Source organism: Ictalurus punctatus, chromosome 20 (genome assembly GCF_001660625.3).
Source record: "Ictalurus punctatus breed USDA103 chromosome 20, Coco_2.0, whole genome shotgun sequence".
NCBI lineage: Eukaryota > Metazoa > Chordata > Actinopteri > Siluriformes > Ictaluridae > Ictalurus > Ictalurus punctatus.
In genome coordinates, this window is record NC_030435.2 from 11,370,227 (window position 1) to 11,384,244 (window position 14,018).

A 14,018-nucleotide genomic window follows, 5' to 3' on the forward strand; every position below is an offset into this window, starting at 1 on the left:
ATCATAGTGCACAATCACTTTGTTTTTGAATCTAAATAACAAATCATACTATCTTTTTAAAATATGATTTTTAATAAACTGCACAGGATAAAGAAAGTGTGGTTTTGTGATTCAGTTGATTTCTATGGAGTTTACGCTTTGCTTTTTAAATGTTTTCCTTTTCGTTTAGTGTGTAACGCATCTGTTTGTGAATGTGTAAGATCTGCAAAGTTACAAAGCTCAGTCCCCCACAAACTGACTTATTCTATCTAACAGAGAACACTGCTCCATACCTGCCTAAAATGCCTTGATCGAAGTCCAGATATTACTTCCGCAAATGTCTACAACACTATTTGAAATATTAGCATAATCCCGCCCAAAAGCAGGCGCAAAAAAAGAAGGCGAGGTGAATTGTGCTGGCATTATGTCGTAAAAAGATGCTGTGCGTTTCGATGCGAAAGCAAAACCCCTTTGTTTTGGCCTTCTGAAAAAGGACTATATTAGGAATCAGTGGTTAACATTTATTTATGACACTGTTCCTGAGCAGTACAACCTAAAAGTTTGCGTGTGCACTGCACATTAGACAGATTCCTGGACCTGGGAGAGTACAATGCAGGCTATACACATAGGCTACTCCTGAAAAATGGGGGTAATTCCCACTATGCTCAGACAATCTTGCGCTTCTGTATCAGAACCTGTAAGAATGTTTGATTACTTTATTAAGTATTTGCTACTGACCATTCAAATATGGAGTTTTGTGTTGTAAAGTTAGTGTTGAAGTAGTTTTGATATTCAGCTGTGGGAATTTTTACCCAAAACTTGCAGAGTAATGCATATTGTTTGTCGTTCTTACGATCTTCACAAGTGATCAAGTGCAGAAAGTTCAGGACAAAGTTGTTACAGTGAAGAAGACAAATTAAACCGTTGTAACATCGTATCTGAAAAGAGAGTTACAAATAAAAACTTACCACTGTGAAACCTTCTGCTCAATTCATGCATGCAAAGTTGGTTCTCATTGATCTGCTTGATCATCCGCATTTTCTGAATCTGACTTGGGCTCGAAATGATATGGTAAAACCAACAACAGTATTAACTGTGTTGCTTGGAAGCGTAGAATTGCTTTAGAAGCCATGGAAGCTGAAGCTTGCAATTATGGAAAGGGGCGTTACATTTCCGACACACACAAGGTTTTTGGCCAGTCACAACACAATGGGTCAGCTGACCAATCAGAGCGTGCTGGGTTTTTCGGAAGGAGGGGCTTTGGAGAAACCAGAACTCTGAGCGTTTCAGGCAGTCTGGGAATAGAGTCAGGCTTAGAGAGTAACGGAACACATGTAACAGCGTTACATAATCAGGATACAAAAAACTGGTAACTGTAAACCGTTACAGTTAGGTCAAAAAACAAAGTAATCAGATTACAGGTACATTTTGTAAAACAAAAAATGGTAATACTATCAGGATTACACATCTTTTCATTTAAAACCAAAGAAATTAATCTTTTGACATAACACAAAATAGAGCTGTCCGTTTAGTTCTGGTACTATTGTCTGTCATGGCTCACATGAGCAACCGCCTGGTGCATGTGCAAATAAATTTTGTGCAGTTACTTTGGTAGAAATTAACAAATTGCTCTCGGAAATATTTTTTAGGTTGACCATACGTCTTTTTTGGGCCTTAAAAAAGATTTCGGCTGGAATTTCAAAATTTGAGAAAATGTCTGGGATTCAGCTTTAGTTTCATTATTATGTGCTTATGGTCTAATACTGCATCGTGTGTGCATGGTTGCATTGCTTTAACCTCTCTAAAATTCTCGGCTTCTAGCACACCAATTGGTCGATTATAAAAGACGTGCAGCAACTATACGCCAAATTCCTGCCTCTCAACCATTAACCTATGTTTGCACGAAGGTGAAGCGCCGTTATTTACAGAATCAAACAGTTGCTTGACAATAGCAGCAAATGAAGCTGTCCTGAGTTGAAAATGTCCATACAAGGTAATTTTTAATTTCATGTTATCACATGGCCATTCAAATGTGTAAATGATGGCAGAAGGGACAGAAGGTACTCTCGTGGCATCTGATATTATATTTTATTCCATGGACACTCAAAAGAATGTAGGAAAAAATGTAAAATGCAGGAAAAGTGAAAGCAATTTTTGAATATGTGTAGTCGATTTGCATTGCAAAATTTGAATTGCAGTCACACCACACTTAATTTCACTGACTTCCATTCACACGCATACAAATGCTAGAGACCAGAAATGCAAACTTCATGCGAAGAAGTTTTCACTGTGTTCCAAAGTTCAAGGTTCGCGAACCTGTGAATTCACATCATGTGAAGATGTCTGACCAATAGAAGATCAACACAGCGTGAAAAAATTGTCGTCTAGTCTAGGGTGACTGCCACTTTACTGTTTTAGGAATTTTGCTGCATCTTAAAAAAATGTATATCATAGTACTCATTAGAGCCCAAAACTCAATAATCAAAAACATTGACATTTGTAAACAAAACATGCACTTTATTTACTCAAACTGCTATAACTCATGATTGGCAGCAAACAAGATTGATTAGCTATAGAATTAACCAATTTTTGGCCTAAATATGTGACTGCAAGTGGCCGATATACAGTACATCTTTTACCTGGCCAATATGACAATCTGATCAATGCAAAATGGCAAATGAGCTGTGCTAAAGTGAAAATGAATAAATCTCAGATCAAGCCAAATGGTATTTGCAATGCTTAATATCTCTAACCTGATAAGACACTTCATGTTTGGAACCTTTACGAGGAGAACCAAATCAACCTTACTCCAGACAAACATTAGGCAAAATGAAGGCAAAGGTGAAAAGTCAGCAATAAGCATCACAACTTCCATCTTAAAGTTAGTTCCTTTTTAGGCAAATCACAAATTTCGTTCAATAGATAATCAGCAACTAAGCAATCTGGGTACAGACATGCAGTTATGCACTGCGTTAGGAATTACAAACTGATGTTGGTGAAACTTTTTTTTCGGCTAAAAAAGTTTAGGTTTCAATGAAAACCAGAGAAACATTGAAACATTGACATCACAAACACTATCTTTACTGCTGTGGCTCTGTAATGGGTGGTGTAGAGGGCCAGTGACTACACCATGAAACAACCCATGCTTCTATATATTCAGTGTAAAAGAAAGTTGAAAGTATTACCCGTGGAGACATACCTCCTCATCATCTAGGAAGGGCTCAAACCACTCAATCAGGTCTGCAGGGGGTTGTGTGTATCTGTAAAACATGAAACAAAAAAAGGTCTGTATTATACCACAACATAATGTCATTATACACACATATCACACACTGACCAGTCTGAGAAGTGACTTGGCCAACTGAACATATCTTAAATGGCACTTCTAAATGTTAATCATACAAAGATCCCTCTAAATGCTAAAGTAAACAATGCATTTCTTGGAACTTGATTTATAGAATCATTAAGCAATAATCTAAAGTTTCATTTGTTTCATTGTGCTCTGAACTACAGCATTGCATTCTTCTCCCATAGGACCTTAGCAAAATTGTAAAAATTAAAAGATGTAAATAGGAGTGAACTCTTACCGTATATACATGAAGCCAAGTGCTCGAATGTACGGGGAGTCCGTGTGTGTAATGAGACCCATCACCTGTTTTCGGGTCAGTTTTAGTGTGAACAGTTTGTACAGTAGACAGAAAGCTGTTGATACGATACCACCTGTGCCTACACCTCGCACCTGCAACAAAAAACAAAATTCGCAAGACATACAAAAACCCTGTTTTAATGACCACAAAAGGAAAACTAATAAAAACAAAATCATATACACCCTTGTCCTGGAAAACTATCAAAGACAACACATTAAAACTACTGGAAGTACAGTGCCCTCCAGAATTATTGGCACCCTTCATGAAAAATTAACAACTTTTCCCCACACACAGTCTTTGAAGTACAATAATACAGGGTTCCAAATAATGGTCACTCTTACAATTAATATTTTGTGTTATCTTCCCTGGGGAAATTAACAACACCAAGCCTCTTCCTAAAGACTTTAGTCTATGTCTAAAGTCCGGTTTATACTTCTGCACTAATGAATATTTGTGTCGAAGCACAGAGAGGGTGATCACGGATAAAAGTGGCACACACGGACACGCTAAATTGCAGTCCTCAGAACAAGCAAACTACACATTGCGCTTATCTGTTCTGCTACACACCGGGTGAATCCCTGACTTTCCGGCAGCTACCCGTACCAAATTCAAGGCCTTGATGCTCATGTACAAGACCTTGTCCGGAACTAGAAATGTAAACGGTATGAAAATGTCATATCACGATAATCGTGACTATCACGGTTATCAGTATTATCATGGTATTGTTAAAATGTGCTGAAAATGTACAAAAAGTACTGATACGTACTGATAATTTAAACAGATTTTATATTTGACTATAAAGTAGGGCTGTACGATTATGGCCAAAAAGATCACAATTATTCTGATTAATATTGAGATCATGATTATTCATTGATTTTATGGACAACATTTTTATTGCATTTTCACATTTAAATAAACAGAACACTGCTTTCACCTCCACGTTGTGGTACATTCCAGCTAATGTACAAATCTTTGCATCAAATTAGACCAGTCCTTATAGTGAATCATCTCAAAGAAACAAAATATTACTAAAATTGTAAAAATAAAAATGCCATCAACCACAACTGTTATGAAGTTTGAAGCCTAAATACAATTGGCAGAAATAAAATGTAACCATATGCTATAAACGAACGGTCGCTCAACCTCAACGTCACAATCACCAAGCTTCCGACAACTTTTCCAAACTTGATTTAAAAACACTTTCCATAATACAGATTTACTCCTGTTATACAGTTTTTTTTCCTGTTCGGCGTGATGACGTTTAATGTCCCCGACAACGTCTACAGTCCCATTTAGCAACATATTAGCATCATGATTAACTGCTCAAAAGTTAATAGCATAAACATGCAAATTTCAGCTGTTGGTGGAGCTAAAGGGGTTTGAGATAGAGATTCCAAAATTGCTCTAATTAATGATGAGACTGTCCTCGTGTGTACCAAATTTTATAATTTTCCCGGATGCTGTTCTATGGGCTGCCTAGACTAAAAAGCAGAAGAAGAAGAAATATAGCTGCAAGAAGCAATTCTGGGGCCAAGCAATGCAGAGGCAAAGTGATTAGATAAGCAAGCATGATTTTAGCTTGGTCATGATTTTATGACAAACCATTCATAAGTTATAAGCAAAAAAAATTTTCATATCTCATGTATAGGCGGTGCTGTTCCAAAACTGAATAGGTGCCCTCATGTTAGGATGCTCATGACATATACTAAGTTTTGTCCGAATGTGCTAAAGCATTACAGAGATAGCATCTCATCCATTTTGGCGTGATCGATTTCAAATTCATTTGTGTGTCATTCAAGAATGGTCTGACCAACCAACTTGAGTTCAATAACTTTATCTGCATGGTCTGAAGATGATCTGTGTCAATTTTGGTGAAAATGAGATGAATGGTCTAGGAGGAATTAGAAAAAGCCGAGTTTTGAATAAATTCAAAATGACAGTTTGGCCAACCATGGCCTAATTGGTATCATTGTTCTTGGCCTGAACCAAGGCATAACAATTGTCTCATGACAATGGGCAAAAATAACCAAAAGTAATTAACAACTATGGAAATTGCATTATAATTTCTGACCACAAGGAGGCACTGTTCAAACAATTCAGGTACCTTCAAGCCATAAAGCCAATGACAAGTACCAAGTTTGGTCTGAATATGCTAATGCAGTGCAGAGATATAACCATCAGTTTTGGCATGATCTCCACTGAATTCATCTGCACATTATTTGAGAACGGTTTGGTTTATCAAAAAGCATTTGATAACTTTTGCCAGCATGGTCTGAAGATGATTGCTTACGAATTTTGTCAAAATTGGACAAATAATCTGGGATGAGTTCGAAGAAGTAGGTTTTTCAGATAATTCAAAATGGCAGACAGAAACTAAAGCCTACCATGGCATAATTGGTATCACTGTTCTCTGCATGACCCAGGGAATCTGTCAAGGCCAATGTCATGACAATGCACAAAAGTAGTCAAAAGCTATTAGCAAGCAAGTTATAATTGTTGACCACAAGGGAGCACTGTCTTGAAACCGAGTACTGATGGGGCATGGTCCCGATGACCCCTAACCAACATTTGTAACAATGCATGTGCCAAGTGATTCATACAATACAGAGTATAAGACTAATTTCAAAGTGGCCGACCATTTTGAAACTGTAATATCAAACGACTTATGCCCCACTGAATCTGTAGAGACCAGTTTGATGATTTTAGGACAATCCATTCATAAGTTATAAGCAAAATGTGCTTTTTTTCCCCCCATTTCATGACCACTAGGAGGGACTGTTCCAAAACTGTACAGGTACCCTCAAATCATGATGGGTATGACATACCAAGTTTGGTATGAATCCATTAAAACACTTCAGAGATATAGACTCCAGGGCTCTATGGTAACAATTTCTTTTAGGTGCACTTGTGCTCCTAATTACAAAATTTAGGAGCACAGTCGAAAATTCAGGAGCATGGTTGAAGTTTATTTATTTTATTTTTTTTAAAAAAAGAGATGGTAACGTTTATTTGCCACAATATAACACACAAGGAGGCATGAGAAAACTTGAGCTTGTCAATTATGACAGAATTTAGGAACATGGTGTGAGCCATGACAAATTAATTTACTTTCTGATAAACTAAATTTAATATTTTCAGTTTTTTCAATTAATATTTCATTAATTTTACAGGCTGTATGCAAAAAAACAACCGTTAACCTGTTCCACCTTGTAAACAAATACAATAAACCTCAATGTTCAGTCTTTGAAGTCTGCTCCTCTTAAATATATTTAAGGCTACACTATTAGACATTTTCCACTGGCATGGTTCTGGGCTGGTGCCAGTTCTCGAACCGCTCTGTAAACATTGTGTATATATCTGATTAAGCTCTTATAGGATGTGATTGGGTGAGTTCATTTACCCACCACATGCAAAGTGCTTTAGTTTAATGGTGTTCATTAGGAACGCACCGATCAAGATTTTTACGAACGAAACTGATCCAGATACCAATCTTTTGTTTTTTTGTTTAAGCTTTAATCAGGAGGTCTGTCAAACAGTTAAATGTAAGCTCACTGCTCATGGTCACTGTTAAAATAATAGCAATGAGAAATACTGTTGGTTAACTGGTACATAAACAAGCATAAATATTTATTTTTAAATATCTTAAACAATAAAGAGTCCTAATTAAAAGTAGACTAACACAAGCATGATCCATATTAGGAAAAAGGCTAATAGCCTTCTAAGGAGCTAGCCTACTAAGCTTAGTGTCAAATTGATTAGTGCAACCCATACTAATTAAACACCATTTAATCTCATTTTATTTATGTTTTATGAAGTTAATATAATTTACATTATAGTAAATAATTTACTTATAACTAAACACATTTTCTTTCTTTACATTTTATTAGTTTTTTGTTTGTTTGTTTGTTTGTTTATCAGTTGATCCTTTTACATTGGGTCCCCCAGTACAGTGTTGCCATGTCTGCTGATAATATTGAGTCATTTTGGGGGATTAAATCAAACCATGGAAGCTGGAGTTGACTTTACTAGTGATATCTGGCAACCGTGAGTTTAAATGAAGTGAATGCGCAGTCTATTAGCGTGCTGAAGAGAGTGAAGGAGAGCGGCATGTGTACTGTATGTGTATAGACTGAACAGTTGCTACTCTTGATTACGATTGGTGAGGAATTATTTAATAAAGAAATTTAAGTTAAAACCCACCTTGTGTTATTAATTTACCGCTGTCTCTACACGAGCAAGTAGCAGGTGCAGGTCATTCTGTGTGATCAATAAAAGACGGCGGTTTGTGAGATCGGAGAGTTGAGAGAAGCATATGATGTACAGTGCTACTCTTCTCATCATAATGGCAGTATTTACACACTTCTTCGGTTGACTGAGTTGATGAAAAGCAGTGTGAAAGTAACTGTTGTGTGGTGTAGATGCATTGTGGAGTTTTAGTTTTTATTCCGATTGTATTATACAACTATGAACAGGTCACTCGCACTGGTGCGAATAAATATTTATTCACAGTCACACAAAGAACTTTTCAGTCGCAAATGTGAGTGAAATGGTCACACTGTAGAGCCCTGGGGGTACATTTATTCATTGTTACTTCTGTTCCTGGAAGAACAGATCGGAGAGTACAGTCCAAAGTTGTGACCCAGATGACTTACTATACACTTGACACAAACGGTCGCACTGTAGAGCCCTGGCCTCACGTCCATTTTGGCAAGCACGCCAACGGATTCATTTGCATGTTGTTTAATAACTGTTTTCTCCACCAAAAAGCTTTTAACTTTTTGCCAACATAGTTTAAAGACGATCTCTTTCGTATTTTGTGAAAGTCAGATAAATGATCTAGGAGGAGTTTGGAAAAAGTAGGTTTTCTGAACATTAAAAATGGCAGAAAACCATGGGGTTCAAAAGTTAACAATTGAAAAGTTATTAACATAAACGTGAGTGCAACTTTGAGCTGTTGGTGGCACTAGAGGGTTGGTGCTTGGTCCCTAATAATAAACAACACTAACGAAAACAATAGGTACCTGTGTACCTTCGGTGCTTGGACCCTAATAATAGCCTTACAAAGCAGAACAATGTGTTGGCTTTGTCAAGCTAACAATTATCCTTCTTCCAGACATGAATGGGGGCTCAAATCGACCAGCTTATTGAGGAAAGGTGTGCTATGAGTTAAGCGCGATCCAACTTGCTCGAACCGTGGACAAAAAAAAAACCATTAAATAAGTAAATTGAATGTTTTCCACCCATAGAGAACGAATGGGGAATAAGTGTTCTATTTTATCTTCAGTGAACAGAGGTGAGACTAATCAGAGTTTACAGGAAAATACATGGAAACACTTGTGTCTTATTGGCTGACAGGTCTAAATTCTGCCACACACTAGCTCACAGTCAGTAAGTGTAAGGAGGAAAATGTTTATGGGTGACAATACATCCTATTTTTCCCCAGAAATGTCCTCTTTTTCTGACCTTTAAAAAGCGCCCAGCTGGGATTTCTAGATTTGCGAAACTGTCCGGCACTCTGCTTTAGTTTCATTATGATATGCTACTACTCTCAGCAAAATGTGTAAATGGTAGAAGGTACACTCATGGCATCTTTCGTTTTTGCATTTTCTTGTCAACTAAAACGCCGCTGACTAATATTTGATGCCATTTTAGTCAGAGTAAAATTTACTAAAATGAATAAATATGACAATGAAATACTGACTAAATTTAAAGGATATTTTTGTTGGAAAAAAAAACCCCTAAATGGTATTATGGTTGTATCTCTGGAATAAAATGTTCTTAAAACGACAATATCATTCATCTCAAGTATTTCTGGGACAATATATATCATCCAGCAAATGTAGCTATAGTGACTGGCCTAATGCTTAGCCAAAAACCCTCTATGCCACACTGACCCTCTATGTCATAATGCAAACATGTTTCAATGCAGAAGTATAAACCAGCCCTAAATCGAAGATGTTCACACCTCAGAACATCAGGCAGACATTAAAGAATAAAGAGGAAACTAGAGCTGCAACAACTAATCAACAAAAATGTATAATAATCGATTATGAAATGGTTGTCAATGAATTTCATTATCGATTAGTTGGACTGCAAACAGCACGGGATACATTTACTCATTGCGTTATCTGTTTCGAGAACACGCATCGGAGAAGTACAGAGCAAATTGTGTCTCAAATGACATTATGCACTTACACCATGTAATATACACTCTACCATCTAGTGAAGACTGTAACCTGCAAATTTTACAAAGTGGAGCATGTGAAGCACAACAGTGATGCACGACTGCAAACTTGTGTTTATAAATGCTCTACTCTGTGCTTAAAATGTTTAAAGTTTATTGTCGTTATATGCTATATTTGCACGCTTGCTGTGTAAATTCTGTTCATTATAATGGGAGCAATCTATTAGTAACAAGGCCACGTTGTAGACGTGGTGATGTTTTCTCCTATGATTACCTCCTTGCCTTCAACACACTGCAGGTTTCCAGTGCTAGAGGATGCAAAGCAGCCCCAGAGCATCACCAAGCCACCACCATGCTTGACTGAGGACAGAATGTTTTTTTCTCCATTCTTCTTTCTCCCGACGTACCGCTGATACATCGTGCCGAAAAGTTCCAGTTTTGCTTCATCGCACCACAGAACAGTATCCCAAATAATTTCTGTGGCTTATTTATATGATTTTGAGCTGACTTTTCTTGTGCTTTTGGGTCAGTAGTGGTCCATGTCTGAGTTCTGGAATGGAAACCTTCTGCATTAAGTACATGCCTTACTGTGCTCACTGAAACCTCAGTGCCTGCTGCCACCAAGTCATGCTGCAGGTCTTTTGCAGTCACTCGAGGGTTTTTCCATAATCTGCCCTCACAGAAATCTGGTTGCAGCTGTTGATAGCTTCCTTTTTCTCCCTCTAGCCAGTTCAGACATTTCATGTGTTCCAGCTCAAGCACACCTAGTGCAGCTAATGAAGACCTTGATTAGTTGCATCAGGTGTGCTTCAGCTGGAACACATGAAATATCTGAACTGGCAACACCTGTTTTGCTTATTTGTGCTGTTATGAGAGATTCGGTTCAGGGGGTTAAATAATTTTGTAACTGGAGAAATCATTATAAGTTGCATTTTCAGTTGAATTTGGGGAAACCACTTGAAGCATTTGTTGTGTTGAACTATTTCAATTGCTTTTGTTTGACGTGTTCATTGCAAGCAGCTGAAAGTGTAAATTTTGACAAACCTGATTTGCAATGGGAGTTGAATAATTTTGATTGCGCGTGTGGTGTTATTTATATATATATATATATATATATATATATATATATATATATATATATATATATATATATATATATATATATATATATATATATATATATCACACATATATACATACACACACCCAGGTCCATATATATTTGGACATGTTTTAGATGTTTACCAAAACAAAGTTACAGTTAAATAATGAATTTGGGCTAAAAGTACAGTCTCATCTTTAATTTAAATGTATTCACATCCACATTGCAGGAAGAGTTTAGGAGTTACAGTTCTTTAATATATAGCCCACTCTTTTTCAAGGGACCAAAAGTAATTGGACATTAGACTCAAAAGCTGGTTCATGGACAGGCGTGAGCTACTCCTTAGATTTTTCTTCATCAATTAAGCAGGTAAAATGTCTTGAGTCGATTCCAGGTATGGCAGTCGCATTTGGAAGCTGTTGCTGTGAACCCACAGCATGTGGTCAAACGAGCTCTCAATTTCTCATTTCTGGATAAGCATTCTTTGAACAGATGAAACCAAGATCAACATGTACTAGGACGATGGGAAGAAAAAAAAGTATGGAGAAGGCTTTTTCTTTTTGTTAGTGTGTTCAATACTTTTTACCTGAGTCATTCCACTTTATTAAACAACTTTATTTATGGCCTTATTTGTTTTAATTTCTTTATATATGTGTATTTCTTGACTTAATACTGATGTCTGGTGAAAATTTCAAGTGAATAACCTCATTGGAAATTTATTTACTGAAAAAAAGGATGATGCGTTCAATACTTATTTCCCCCAATGTATGCTTGTATATATGAACAAACAGTTGTGTTAATGTAACGTTTTAGTCTAAGATTTATATTTGTAACACTCAGTTTGTGGATTTTATTTGAAATAAACGATATCCAACTAATCTACAAAGTTATCAGCCGATTAAACGATTATGGAAATAATTAGTTGTAGCCGTAGAGGGAACCTGTTCATATGATAAGAAGACTGAAGATTAACTCCTTCCTGTGCTTTTATAACAAGTGGTAAAAAGAGATCCAGAAGCACATACTTCTACTTACCCCTCCGCACATTCCAGTCTGCCCTGCTGTTTTTCTGCTGCCTTTCTCCCAGGGCTCCACATGGGTAACCTTGAAGGGGGGGAAAACACCACCACAAATCTGTTAAACAGACTCCAAAAGTATATTACTGATCAAAATACTAATTAATATATTATATATATATATATATAAAGTTTTTTTCCAACCCACTCCCACGGAAACTTTGAATAGTCACGTGCTCCGGCAGTTATTTTTGTTCCCCTTTATCCACGATATTTTCTAAGGAACTTGGCTGGGTCTATTTCCAAAAAAATAAACACTGGTAATTTAAGCCACAGTTGAGCCGGATATGGATAAAGCAAAGACCGAAAATGTATTAATGAACGCCATACTTATTCAGGCAGCGCGAGCTTCCATCGCGCTTTCGAGTGAATGAAGGCTGCTGTTCTTTGTCCCGCAGAATGCACAAAAACTCCGCAAGTTTCATCTCAAACGATGAAAAAAGCCGCAGAAAAATCAAGAATTTTGGCCGCAGCAATCACAAAAACACTTCCGCGAAATCCTGTACAGACTTTTTGTTTGGTCCCGCAAGATCCATGTACTAATTCACACCTCTACACTCCACTGAAATTTTTCAGCTTAAACACAAATCATCTGAAAACTGAACTCGTTCCCCAAGTTCCGGGACTAGCTATTACCGAGACCGATTTTAAACTAAAACGACAATGGTTACCTTGGTAATGATTGTTAAAATGGATAATCTGTTTGTCGATCAAAACTATGATGAGATGAGCAAACACGTACACTGCTGGGCAATCGTTAAAAAAAGCTCAAATGCGTCATCAGTTTGTATCGATCAGTTAATTCGCCTAATTTAAACAGATCTGCCAATAACCGAAAGGCAGCACAAAAAAACATTAAAATTCTATCTATGGCTAAACCTCGGTCGCTAACCACTACACATTGAGGGGTAAAAACATGTGGTCAGGAACTACTGGTTTGAGTTACGGATAACAATTCTTTATTTAAAAAATAAATAAAAATACGCCTCGTGTTTTCGAAGCCAAAACACTCAAGACGACGAACATATTTCCATTTCAAAATGAACAAACGATATCTAAGGGTATTCGCCAAAATATCTGCTAATATATGTTAACTACCACCATCGTGTTAGTTGCAGCTTATTCTTGTCACAACTGCTTAAAAATAACATTATACGATCCTGACAAAGAACTAACTAAATCGAGCGTGCTCCTTACCAGCAACAGTTCGGTTTTGGTGCACTTCATCATAACTGAACCACTACCAGAACAAAACCCGTCAGCACTTTGAGCCCTGCCAAGCTAACTATAGAAGTTGCAGTACTGTGGGCCCGCTAGCTGAGTAGCGTTAGTTGACGTTACCTTGAAGTAGATCTCGTCCACAACCTCATGATAGGTCTTCAGCTCATATAACTGAACCTTGAAATATGGAGACGATAACACATTTGTGAGAATCATAGGGTTTAAGTTCATTGTCTTCTCATTTCCCCACAGAGGTAAAACGTTGCCGTGTTTCCCTGAAGAAGGTTTGCTCACGGCCTGCTGCTGCGGATTCCCCGCCATAACGCCTGGATGCGGGAGAAATTATAGGCTAGCTGCTTTACACAACCAGTTTAGTACTAACTATAGTATCATTAAAACTAGCCTTGCTTCACATCAGATTAAAAACGAATATTATATGTTATTAAACTCAACTTGTTTAAGTATTAAAACGGTATTTGTCCGTTTTCGGTAAGTCCAGATTAAGCGCAAAAAACAAGATGGCTAACGTAACCGGAGACAAGGCGGAAACGGAAACTACGCTTAGAAATGCTCTTTAAAACAGCTTTCCCCACATCGTTTTGATTTTTCCGTTTTAGTTTATGGTGTTTGTTGCAACTTAGGTTTTCATTCGTTGTAATTAGCTTTGAGTAATATAACCTAAATGTTACTGAATTTAACACATTCGTGTTTCTTTTGATGCGAGAAAGAAAACCCCTATACAAAAGATTACTTATCAACGTTGAAGGTCATTTTGATTAGTAAAGAAATGTTTGTAATATAGCGTTTTT

General features: G+C 37.1%; 1 protein-coding gene across 1 annotated transcript in view; it reads right to left on the reverse strand.

The window, feature by feature from the left end:
- The window catches only part of prpf38b (pre-mRNA processing factor 38B), a 37,241-nt gene extending 23,474 nt beyond the window's left edge, over positions 1-13,767 (reverse strand). Inside the window, exons 1-4 of the mRNA XM_017495341.3 lie at positions 13,330-13,767; positions 11,948-12,016; positions 3,567-3,718; positions 3,179-3,239 (exon numbers count right to left, since the gene is read on the reverse strand). Of these exons, the coding sequence (XP_017350830.1) occupies positions 3,179-3,239; positions 3,567-3,718; positions 11,948-12,016; positions 13,330-13,530 (483 nt within the window). The 5' untranslated portion in view covers positions 13,531-13,767. The remainder of the gene's footprint in view (positions 1-3,178; positions 3,240-3,566; positions 3,719-11,947; positions 12,017-13,329) is intronic.
- Positions 13,768-14,018: the final 251 nt, after the last annotated feature.